Consider the following 12,558-nt stretch of genomic DNA (forward strand, 5'->3'; position numbering starts at 1 on the left):
ATCATGTTCCTCTCCTTTTGTTGACATTTTATCTTTAAAAGGTTATCCATAAAAAGTTCTTAAATCCATATCTAAACTTTTGACCAAAGTGCACTGAAAAATATTAAACGTTTAGAAATTTTCCTTTACTTGTACTCAAATCATTTTACAAATCCAAAAAGTCCATTGAACACATATCACATATGTCCGATATGTCATGTGTATCGTCATATATACTACCAGTATAGTATGATATGACAGACTAATCATTAATGTGACAACTGATCTAATGTGACATACAATATATATAAATTGTGTCGTGCAATGTACCATTTTTCTTTCTAAATATTATATTTTATATCGAATTGAAGTTTAACATTTTTCTTTCTAAAACATCTTAAACTGAACACATATATTTATATAGAAAAAATTGCATTTGACGTACTAGAAAAAGGTATTCCTTTAGATTTTTGTGAAAAGTAAATTTAGTAGACGTGAAATCAGTGGTAGACACAGGAAATATTTTCAAGGGGTGCGTACGAGAGACTTAACCAAATTTTTAAGGGGGTGCGATTAGAATATTACCTAAAAATACACTAATTTCTTTTTAAAGGGTGCGCTCGCCCACCCAGACCTCTACCTAGGTCCGCCCTTGCGTGAAATACATATATGGCATGTCATATGTACAGTCATATACGTTGTACCACGACATACAGACATACATATCACATAAATAACTAATATGATATAACATATATCATGTGTATTATCATATTGAAAAATGTTATAACAGAAGTTATTTTAAATAACTTATTAACATTGTTTTAATATGTTTTTTATACATATAACATAACGTTTTAAAATTTGAACTACTTTACTAATTCTATCACGAGTTTGTAGTTTGTACCGAAATTAATACCTTCATAAAGTTTTTTTTCTTTTTTTTTTTTTTAAATTAAACTACATTTTTTCACATAAAAAAGTGGTGATTGGTGGTCCACCAAAAGTAGACGATGCGGAGGTTATATGTCCCTAATGACACCAACCTTTCTTCACTTATTCATCTTCATGACTTCATACACACATTTTCACATCTTCTTCCTCTAGCTCAATTTCAACCAATTACATATGTTGTGTAGAGGAAGAACTTCGACATCAACATGTCGAATATCTGGATCCGTACCGGTTTATCTCAACGTCTATGATCTTAGCTCGATGAATGGATGTGCGTATTGGCTTGGCCTTGGCGTCTACCATTCCGGCGTTCAAGGTTAGATCAAGACAGTATATAATTTTTTCATAGTACGGGAAAATAATATTTTCCCAACTTTAGACACAAATAATTATATGTAACTAGTGTTAATATAGTTATTTCTTTTTGGGTTTGTTGTAAGATACATCTTCCCTAGGCCCTAAGGCTAGAGGATATGGTGATGGTCCTCCAAGGGAGGATGATCCGCCACGTAGGCGCCACGTCATAGTCCTTTTAAGGATGGTCCATCCCACAAAAGTAGAGGGTATGAGAGGATGGTCAATCTCTATGCACTATGTACAAGTAGTAATGCCTAATGTACAAATCAAACACAAACACAAACAAAGGGGGGCCCACCATATTGGATCGTCGCCAACGTCGGGATCTTGCCGGTGAGGACGGGGACGTGGGGGGGGGGGGATGGTGTTGATGGCGGCGCCGGACCTCGACGGTATGGGGACGTCCCCCATACCGCATAGCCTAAGACTCGGCCCTCCAAATTCTAACAAAAGTTTTTCTATGTGATTGTATATTGAGATTTTGTTTGCAAAATTGGTAGATCAAGTCATCAAGCCCATACACTTCCTTAATATATATAATTTCGAAGAAATCTTGCCATCTTAAAAGGGTATGCTTTAGTATCATCAACATTTATGAAAAAATAATAACTAATCAATTAGGAGAAAATCATGGTGTTAATTCTTTTCACATGGGAACAACATGGAGATTGGGTTCAACATCTTAAAATTCTGATTATTTTATTAAAAAAAATGGTAATGACATATCGAAAAGGACCCTGTTTTTTTCTTCTTCTCTAGAGATGGCAATGAGTCGGGTTTAAGCAAGTTTAGGTAATCCCAACCCCAAACCCGGTTAGATAAGCTTGTCCCAAACCCGTCTCAAAACCTATCGGCTTTCTAGCGGGTAAATACCCATTGAGTTCGGGTAAACCCAATAATTTAAAAAAATTTACCCGTTGGGTATACCCAACTCAAAACTCATCGGTATCTATTGGGTAACTATTAACCAGTTATATTTAGTATTATCACTATAAAAATATATTAAGTAACTACAATGTATACGGTACAATTACCTGTATGTATAAAAAATAGATGTATCATATATATATATATATATATACATATTTAAAAATATAAAAGAAATTATATCGGGTAAACGGGTGTACTTTATCGGGTAATCGAGTCAGGTAAACGGGTATATCCCAAAATCCCAAACACGTCCCAAACCCGTGAAAAAAATAGAAAAGAATCCCAAACCCATCTCAAACCCGATTAACCGACCCCAAACCCGCTCTAAATGTGTCAGGTTTACCCATCAGAATCGGGTTCGATTGTCATCCCTATTCTTTTCGCCCACGGACCCCAAAATAACTGAGTTGGCCCTGCCTACGGTACAAACTAAATTGTACATCTGTACCCCAGAGACTAGAAATTTGGTTTAATGGACCGTGTTGAACACGAATTATCGGCCAAATAATTTTTTCTTCTCCATTTTCCTTTTGTATTAATAGTTTTACAATTTACTGCTTCGCTTTCAATATATGTACTGTAATTCGATTAAAGTGTTTTTATTTATTTTATTATAGAGTTAATTACATAGTTAGTCCTTGTGGTTTGCACAAAATAACATACTTAGGTACTAATAATTTAAAATCACCTTCTAGGGTATTAAATCTTCATTTTGTAACGTTTGGAGGTATTAACTTTTAGGGTATTAACATAGTTAGTCCCTGTGGTTTAGACAAAATAACATACTTAGGTACTAATAGAATGTGATTTTAAACCTACAAATAATGTTAATACCTCCAAACGTTACAAAATGAAAAGTTAATACCCTGAAATGTGATTTTAAACTATTATTACCTAAGTATGTTACTTTGTGCAAACCATAGGGACTAACTATGTAATTAACTCTTTTATTATATGAATGGTTACTACAACTCTGATATTTTGAATTTGATTGTTTTTCAACATGTGTAGTTCATGGAGTCGAGTTTGCGTTCGGATTTCACAAACAATCGACAACTGGAATCTTCGAAGGAGAACCGAAACAATGCGAAGGATTCACGTTCAGGGAACAAATTCTAATCGGATGGACGGAGATGAGTTTGAAGGAAATCAGAACATTCATGGAAGAACTTGCCCGAGACTACAAAGGAAATTCGTATAACCTAATCACTAGAAACTGCAATCATTTTTGTATCGACGCTTGTATTCGACTCACTGGAAATCCTATACCGAGCTGGATTAATCGGCTTGCTAAAATCGGTAAGTCACGGATTAACTTTCAAGTTTTTAATTTAATTAACGATTTAAGCCTACGTGGGGCTACCCCACTTGGTAGAGTCACATGCATGCAGGTCCCCTAAGATTCAAACCTGGGTGAAGGGTAACATTTGCCGTTAAAAATAAGGAAAAAATACAAGTTTTGTCCTTTATCTTAATACCACTTATCAGGCGGTGTCCTTTTTAACGAATTTTGACAAGTTTTGTGCTTTACAAGGAATTTTGTTGTACGTTTTGTCCTTTAGGCGTAACCCAGTTAGATTTTCTTGTTAAATCTTGTCACCCAAGGGTATTTTAGTCTTTTTACTCATTTATTTAATATTATTTAACAGAATAAAACAAAATATTTTAGGGTTGACTCATGAAATAAATGGGTAAAAAGACTAAAATACCCTTGGGTGACAAGATTTAACAAGAAAATCTAACTGGATTAAGCCTAAAGGACAAAACGTGCAACAAAATTCCTTGTAAAGGGCAAAACTTGTCACAATTCGTTAAAAAGGACACCGCATGATAAGTGGTATTAAGATAAATGACAAAACTAGTAATTTTTACTAAAAATAATGATTTAAATTTAACGAGTTTATAACGAGCAGGTTTATTGTGCAACTGGTTAATTCCGGCCAGTATAAGTTCGTGTAAAGTTGGAATAGAAGATCACAACGCGTGTCGTAAGGAAGAAGCGGAAGAGAAAATGACTCGTTCAAATAGGTCTAATTCGTCTTCCGGCTCTCCGTCGTCGTCGTCTGAATCATCTCCAGTTGTACTAACAAGAAGCTTTGGAACCAGAAATTTTGTTCCAACATTTTCACCTTTTCTTCTTGATTCTTCTTCATAATCTTACATTTTATGTGATCAATCATATTTTGTTTTATTTTTGGTTATGTTAATGAATCATTATGGAAAGTAGAAACAAGTTGATCATTGATGTTAGTTGTATGTATAACTTTATTTATTTATCATTTATTCAAATATTATCTTGTATGATTTTAACATTTTATTTGTTTTTTTTTAATAAACAAATGCGGTATTGGTGCGTCTTTTAATTGAGTTAGAAATCACCAAATACCGGTACATAAACCCATAAATAATTAATCTCATAAGTGGTTTAGTTTTTGGTTTTCGATTTTCATGTTGGATAATCAATGTCGTAAGGTCGGTCAAAAATATATTAAAAAAGTGTGATATTCACCTTTACTATTAAAGAGCAAGTAGAGTGTTAAATCCATGAGGAAATAATGGAAAGTGTTAAAGTTTATTGTTTTCGGTAATTATCTAATTCTAAAACTATTGTCTTTTGTTGATTGAGAAAGTTGTTTTTAAAATATGTTTGATTATTGTAGTCGTATAAAGTTGTGAGAAAAGGACAAATCTCCGGGTTTTTGGCTTGTGAGGAGAATCGGATAACCTAATTACTATGAATTGGAAATCACCTAAACATGATTTGTTAACCTACTTTTTTGATAGATAATTAACAGGTAATATATTTGGTTGTAATGATCCACGATCAAAACCAAAAGATTAATGCAACTGAATCGAATTCAATGGTTAAAGGTTAAAGAAACAATGACAACTTAGAATTTAATCCCAATTGTTGATGGATAAAACCAAATAACTGATGAAAAGGAGTGTATGTTTATAATCCAATAATTGTTTAATCAACATATAAACATAAAGATTCCCTAACCGAATGATTAGACAAATCCAGATCTAACGGTATGTAAATAACGGTTGACACGATTCCCAACACAAACCCCTAGCCTTGGAGATGATCACGAATGTTTTAGCCGCTCTTGTTCTTGATTTGATCCTCGATTTTGATGAGAAATTGCATGTTGGGTGATTGGAACTTTATTAGATGGATTGGAATGGTGAAAAAGGCCAACCTATTTTTGGGGTTTATACGAATTTCTGTAAGTGACCCAATGTAAACTACACTGTCTGGTAGCTTACGCCGGGCAAGTTCTGCCCGTTTACACCTGGTAGCTGACGTAGGCTACACCGGCAGAGAAGCTTACGCCTGAAGGTTTTTGTTTTCCTTATTTATTATTGTTTTCCTTCACTTCAAACCTCTTGTACCATCCCAATTGCTTCCATAACTTAGTGTTTATGCTTCAAATCTTATGATCTTCCTTTCTCTTCATATGCAACTCATTTGTGCCTTGATAAACACATACAATCTTCATGTTTAACCGACACAACATCAATCTCCCATAGTTACTTTATTCCACTTATTTAAGTACTTAAACATTCATAAAATTCAACATTTAACACATACAAATCACATTCCGAAAACCATTCATCATTGGATTCACGTTTTTTGTTTACAACTACTTTATTTAAAGTTGTGAATGATGGCTACCAAATCTCGTGTGGTCAGGGGCAGATCCAAGGGTTTTTGGGAACCCCCTTGGTTTGGAAAAAAAAAAGAAATAATGGAAACCTTATATGATTTGAAAAAAAAAAGGTGAGAATCTAGTGAGAACCTACCAAAAGAAACCTTCTAAAAAAATTATTGGATCTACCACTACGTGTGGTTGAACTTGGATCCCAGTAACGTCGTGATGTCAAGGGTTGTCTTGCTATCGGTGATAGCATAGAATTGGCCTTCGTGTCCTCAAACCTAACTTTGAGCTAACAACATGAAAATGAACTGTTAGGAGGGGTACCCTCGAAAGCTCATTTGAGTGTATCCATCATGAATCTAAACATGTTAACATCAATATGTCTATATATTAGTGTGAATTTTGTTTAGGCAATAAGGTATCCAATCCTTGCATTGGTGCTAGCTTGTCAATTGTCATTGACATGAAAGTAGCACCTACAATGGACTAGCAATCGATATGTCATGCTTTCATTTTATTCTATTTTTAACTTCACCTTTTTATAAGGCAAATTGGATTTTAATAATCTCAACTTTCTCAATTTGGTCGATAATAACCCCAACTCGGTTATTTGCCCATAATAATCCGAACTGGTGCACTTTTGGCCGATAATAGTCTGCGTTAAAAATAGCTTAACAGAGTTAAGTTTTTTCCGAATTACAAACCGATGTTTTAGGGCTTTTGATTAGAACGAGGATACGAGTTGATTGATGTAAAATTTACCTCCAAATATTGCCCCAAGCAACGAAAATGGTGATTCAATTCGAGGTTTAAACTTCGAATTAACAACAATCAAGTCGTTTGGAGCACAGTTTCAAGTTAAGTTTTACATAAATCGACTCATATCCTTGTTCTGATCAAAATCCCTAAAACATCATTTTTTTAGTTTTTATAAATAAAAGAATTAAACACAAGAAAACCCATAAAAGGGAATTTATAAAAGTTTTGAGATGAAAAATGAAAGTTGTTGAAGCATATTAATCGAATAAATTATGTTATTTTATACTAGTAAAAAAGAATACCCACCTGAATTAACGAGATTGACACAACTACCCTTAGGTAAACACATTTCAAAGGTAAAAAAAATAGTGAATTTTTCAAAGGTAAAAAATAAAATAGTGAATTTTACAATGATTTCGGCGGGTTCGTGTGAAGGATCAAAATGGGTCCCATTTGGATCAACATGTTATAAAAAAAAAAATGTTTTAAAGAAAGTTACAATAGGTCTTGCCAAATTGAAGTGAGGTTTAAATAAGAGAGTGTTTGAGATTACGTTTTGAAGTGATTATTTGATTATTGCGTTTGTAAAACATAAATAATCTAAAAAAGTGTTTGGATGAATAATTGATTATCTGCCTCCAAAACGCAGTTTTGCGTTTTAAAAACGCAAAATCTATTTTGAAAACGCATAATCTATTTTGAAAACGCAACACCAAACACCCCTAGGAAAAGATAGCAAGATAGATTAAATATATATTTTACGGTGGCTAGTGTCGATGGTGAAGGTGGTTGCTCGGGTTAAAATAGGTCTTGCCAACATGAAAACCCGAGACATAATATTTGGACCGATTTGCAAACCCACTATACATATTGGGCTAGGGCCCAGCCACCCTTTTTAACCTTATTAATAGTTAACGGCTAATGATTTAGTAATTTGAAGATGAAATTGTTGCTCTGGAAGGGTAATTTGGTATAGCAGCGGCTCTGAAACAAATAAATGGAATTTTAGATCCTGGTCGGTCTTAGAGCATTCATATCCATGCCATCAAATTATGTGTTTAGAGTTTGAAGGGGTATGGTCCCAAAAACGCCGCGCAAACCTCCTTCAAGGTTACGCGAGGAACCATACTCCTTATTTAATTAATTTTCTACCACGAGCCTTGCGCGAGTTACACTGTATTCCTACTATCGCCGCGCGAGGGTTAGCCGAGAAGGAGCTCCGATAGCAGCACTTAGCATACTGAAGGAGCATCCAGACACCCAAACCCCGCGCGGGTCAGTTTCGTGCTCAGCAAGAATCAAACAAGGAAGCAGCACAAAGCTACTCCAGGTAGTACACAAGGTACAAGTGGCAGAGAAAAAGAGCCAATGAACATCCAGCAGGCTCTGTTCAATCATGCGCCACGATCTTCTGACGAGAAGTACTTAAGGACGCCTACGTGGCACCACTCAGAGGATGGAGACATCTGTCCCACGATCTCCACTTGTCTGCTGATGGCAGAAGGGCGACAGGGCCGACAACAATGACACGTGGCTCCAATCAGGGCGCGCCAGCGCCGAAGAGTTTCTAGAAGCCATTAACGGTCGACACCGATGAGACAAAGAGCATATCCAGTACGTTGTCGATTACCGGCCCAAGGCCCATCAGCCCATACCCTCTTACAACCCTCCGGCTATAAATAGAGACCTCACTACACAGGTTAAACATTCTATTCCCTCTACTCTCACTCTTAACACTTAATTATCCCCCCAAAGCAGTCGCTTATTCTCACGCCGGAGCCCGGTTAAGAGGGAAACCCCCACATTCCCCTCTTGACGAGTAACGGTGTTCTGTTTTGCAGGTTTAAAACATCAAGTCGGAGCTCAGATATTCATTAGAAGATTAACCACTATGGTAGAAACATAAACCAAACTGATTAGTTGCCTAATTAGTTCAGTGTTTCTTCATTGGCGCCCACCGGTTTTTTCTACAACCATCTTCATCTTCTTTTTTTTTTTTGAGTTTTTGACTTCTTTCGTCCTTCGATCATGACTGGTCAAGGAATCATTCACGAGTTCGGCTTCGGAGCCAACTCTAATGCGGCGCTGGGTGAAGGAATCCAAAATATCCAAGCCCAGCAAATTGAGGAAATTGGTGAAGTCGAAGTAACCAACACTGGGCCCCACGCGGGAGCATCACCCGCATCACTCAGACGGTCATCCCAGGAAATAACGGCGAGGGACCTTCAAACCCAACACCACCTCAGAATGTTTCGGCATTGCTAGGGCTACCAGAAGGTGAAACTCCAGCCTCATGGTATGTCAAGAATATCGCCACAATCAACGCAGCGTACCAATCTCTGATTGCGCAGCAGGCAGTCTTGACGGCAGAACCGTCCTTGGTCACTCCTCAAAGTCAGGGAGCACGCCAGATGCCCCCACCGTCAAATCTCCAAGGCAGAATCAACAGGCCACCCCCTACCAGGCGTCTAAGCGTGCATGACACGCGCGACACAAGGGGAGAAACAGAAAGTTACTATGACTATCCGTCAAACCTTCAAAGAGGTCCTGTTCATAGCCGGCTTACGCCGCGTAACATGAACAACAAGTGGGAGGAGACAGACCCGAATGATCCAACTTGGGAAGATGATGAGGGCTCATCAGTCTTCAACCGCTTGCAGAGGAACCATGAATACTTCAAACCACGATAGCATGTCGGGTACACAGAAGAAGCTGAAAGAGATTTCCGCCTGGCCTACAGGCCAGCGGAAGCTGCGGAGCATTCTAAGTTCATTCCAACAATCGCACTCGCGCCGCTTTCAAAAGAAAAGTTACCTCCGACGGTCGGGAAGTTCAATGGACTGACTGATCCCGATGACCACGTCAGAACTTTCACAAGTGTAGGTTGCATGGGAGGTTGGAACATGCCTATGTGGTGTCACTTGTTTATTCAAACTCTTACCGGGGCTGCTCGCGCCTGGTTCGACAGCCTCCTACCAGGGAAGATTAAATCATGGGTAGATTTCAAGACACAGTTTTTGAGCTACTTCAGCCAACAACGACGCTACCAGCGCGACACAGCTGAAATAGAAGATATTTGGCGAAGAGATGGCGAAGGTCTGGAAGATTTTATCACCCGATTTAACAAAGAATGTTTGGAGATAGGCGGCGTAAGCGGACAACTGATGCGTTGTCACTTCAAGAAAGCCATTCGCTGTGATAGTCTCATCAGAACTATCATGGGCAAAGACGGAATGCCAAAAGAATGGGATAAACTCATGGAAGCCGCAAAAATCGTTGCGCAAACAGAGGAGTCTCTCGCTGGGAACAAGAGTCATTATTCTGAAGATCGATTCTCCAGAGGGAACACGCGCGACAACAGCAGGCGCAACAAATACAAGGGTAACGATTGGAAGTCTGGGAGATCAAGGGGCCATGATGAAAGGCCGCGCTATAGAGAAGACGCCCGTGAAACAATCGACAGAATCGGTTGCAGGAAAGCAGTCAAGGATGATAATCGTGATAAGCACTGGACCCCGCTCATCAAAACGCCAAAGAGGTGTTAATGACGGAGAACCACGATTTTAAGGCTCCCAGGCCTATGACGAACAAGAAGGGGCAAGACCCTAACTTGTATTGTGACTTCCATAAAGACTCAGGGCACCTAACAGATGACTGCTATAGTCTGCGCCAAGAAATTGAGAAGGCGTTAAAAAGCAGAAAGCTAAGTCACTTGGTGAAGAACGTGCGCAAAGAAACTCGTCAGCTCCATCACCACGATGAGGGAAATCACAAGAAAGTCCGACGCTTAGAGACCCACATGGTCAACGGACCAAGATACAGTGCAAAAGAGAAAGGCAAGCGCCCCTATGAGCCTGCATGGCAAGAGCAACAGGTCATCTTCCCGGTAGTGCGCGGCGGTCCTCGCGCCACACGACCCGTCGTCATTACCGGCATTATCGGACACTATGAAACGGAGTACGTATTTATTGATCCAGGGAGTACGGCTGACATCATCTACGAACAGTGCTTTAACCAGTTTGATGAAGAGGACAAAGCGAGACTTGAGCCAGTCGATTATCCTTTGTCCGGATTTTACAACGAGATAGTTTTCCCACTTGGTCAGATCAGCTTCCCCGTCACGCTCTCTGACGGGAAGCATTCAAGAACAACGAACGTGAATTTCATGGTGATGCCCGTCAAATCGAGGCATGATGTGCTGATTGGGAGAGAAACCCAAAGCGAGCTGAACATGGTGACTTCCACTCCCCACTCAGCGATAGGTTTCCCAACCAAGACGGGAGTGGCAATCATCTATGCCAAGAAGGAAGTAATGTCAACCGAAGAATTGCGCCCAACAAAAGCGGCGAAAGTCTCAACAACTGAGCCAGAAAAGTGGGTGTTAAACCGTAAATACCCAGAGCAAACAGTGACAATTGGCCACGCCATTTCGTCAGATATCAGAACGCATTTAAAACAGCTACTGTTCAGAAATATGGATATCTTTTCCTGGACCCCGGCAGACATGACCGGCGTCCCGCGCAACATAACCGAGCATTGCCTAAACACCTACCCCTCTGTTGAACCAAAGGTCCAACGAAGGCGCAACTTAGGGGCAGACAAAACAAAGGCAATGAATGAACAAGTATGCGAACTGCTCAAAGCTTGAATTTTGCGAGAAGTACGTTATCAGAGTTGGGTAGTGAACCCGGTAATGGTGGAAAAATCAAATGGTGGATGGCGAATGTGCGTGGATTATACTGATCTCAACAAGGCATGCCCTATAGATTGCTATTCTCTGCCTGAGATCGATAAAAAGATAGACTCTCTCGCGCCATACAGATGGAAATGTTTCCTGGATTGCTACAAGGGGTATCATCAAGTTCAAATGAAGCTCGAGGATGAAGATAAGACAGCTTTCCGTACTGATCTTGGGATTTTCTACTATACAAAGATGTCATTCGGCCTAAAAAACGTTGGTGCCACATACCAACGCTTGATGGATAAGACCTTTGCGGGAGATATCGGGTAGCATATCGAAGTTTACATCGATGATCTAGTGGTCAAAACTCCCGAAGAGGACCAAATGTTGAAAGACATCGAAAAGACGTTCAATTCTTTGCGCAATATAAATATGAAGTTGAATCCAGCCAAATGTTCGTTTGGCATGGAAGAAGGAAAGTTTTTGGGCTTCATAGTCACAAACGGCGGCTTTAAAGTAAATCCGGAAAAAGTCCATGCAATAGAGCGAATGCCATCGCCGCGAACAATCAAAGAGATGCAACGGTTGGACGGCCGCCTGGCCGCGCTTAACCGCTTTCTATCGAATCACGCTACGAAGTCGTACCCTTTTATCAGTACTCTGCGCAACTGCGTGAAGAAACAAGAGTTCAAATGGACCCCTGAGGCAGAGAAAGCTTTTCAGCAAATGAAAGAATGTTTGATTGAACTCCCCACCCTGACTGCACCGTTTGAGAAAGAACCGCTCATACTGTACTTATCTTCTTCGGATAAGGCAGTAGGGTCGGTATTACTGGTGGAAAGAAATGGAGTCCAAACTCCAATTTATTACGTCAGCAGGGTACTCACCGACCCGGAAACAAGATATTCCACGATGGAAAAATTGGTACTTGCGCTGCTACACGCCTCCAGAAGGCTGCGCAGATATTTTACAGGGCATGTGATCACCGTGCTTACAAACTTCCACATCGGCACGATATTGCAAACACCAGAAACATCCGGGAGATTAGCATAATGGGCCATCGAATTGGGGGGCCACAACATTTTGTATAGGCCGCGCCCAGCCATCAAGGGTCAAGTCCTAGCTGACTTCATCACAGAAGTCCCAATTGATAAAATCAAAGAATGTGAGCTGGTGGAGACTCCCGAAAAAGACGTGACAAATGAGACTTGGATTCTTTATACTGATGGGGCCTCA

The 12,558-nt window shown here is 39.4% G+C and overlaps 1 protein-coding gene across 1 annotated transcript; it reads left to right on the forward strand.

Moving 5' to 3' along the window:
* The first annotated feature begins 1,027 nt into the window (after positions 1 to 1,027).
* On the forward strand, positions 1,028 to 4,465 carry LOC110929970 (deSI-like protein At4g17486). The gene is made up of 3 exons (XM_022173168.2): positions 1,028 to 1,249; positions 3,232 to 3,519; positions 4,134 to 4,465. The coding sequence occupies exons 1-3, from the start codon at positions 1,108 to 1,110 to the stop codon at positions 4,373 to 4,375; spliced, it is 672 nt and encodes a 223-aa protein (XP_022028860.1). The 5' UTR covers positions 1,028 to 1,107; the 3' UTR covers positions 4,376 to 4,465.
* The last annotated feature ends 8,093 nt before the right edge of the window (positions 4,466 to 12,558 follow it).

The sequence above is a fragment of the Helianthus annuus genome, chromosome 2 (genome assembly GCF_002127325.2).
Source record: "Helianthus annuus cultivar XRQ/B chromosome 2, HanXRQr2.0-SUNRISE, whole genome shotgun sequence".
NCBI classification, from domain to species: domain Eukaryota; kingdom Viridiplantae; phylum Streptophyta; class Magnoliopsida; order Asterales; family Asteraceae; genus Helianthus; species Helianthus annuus.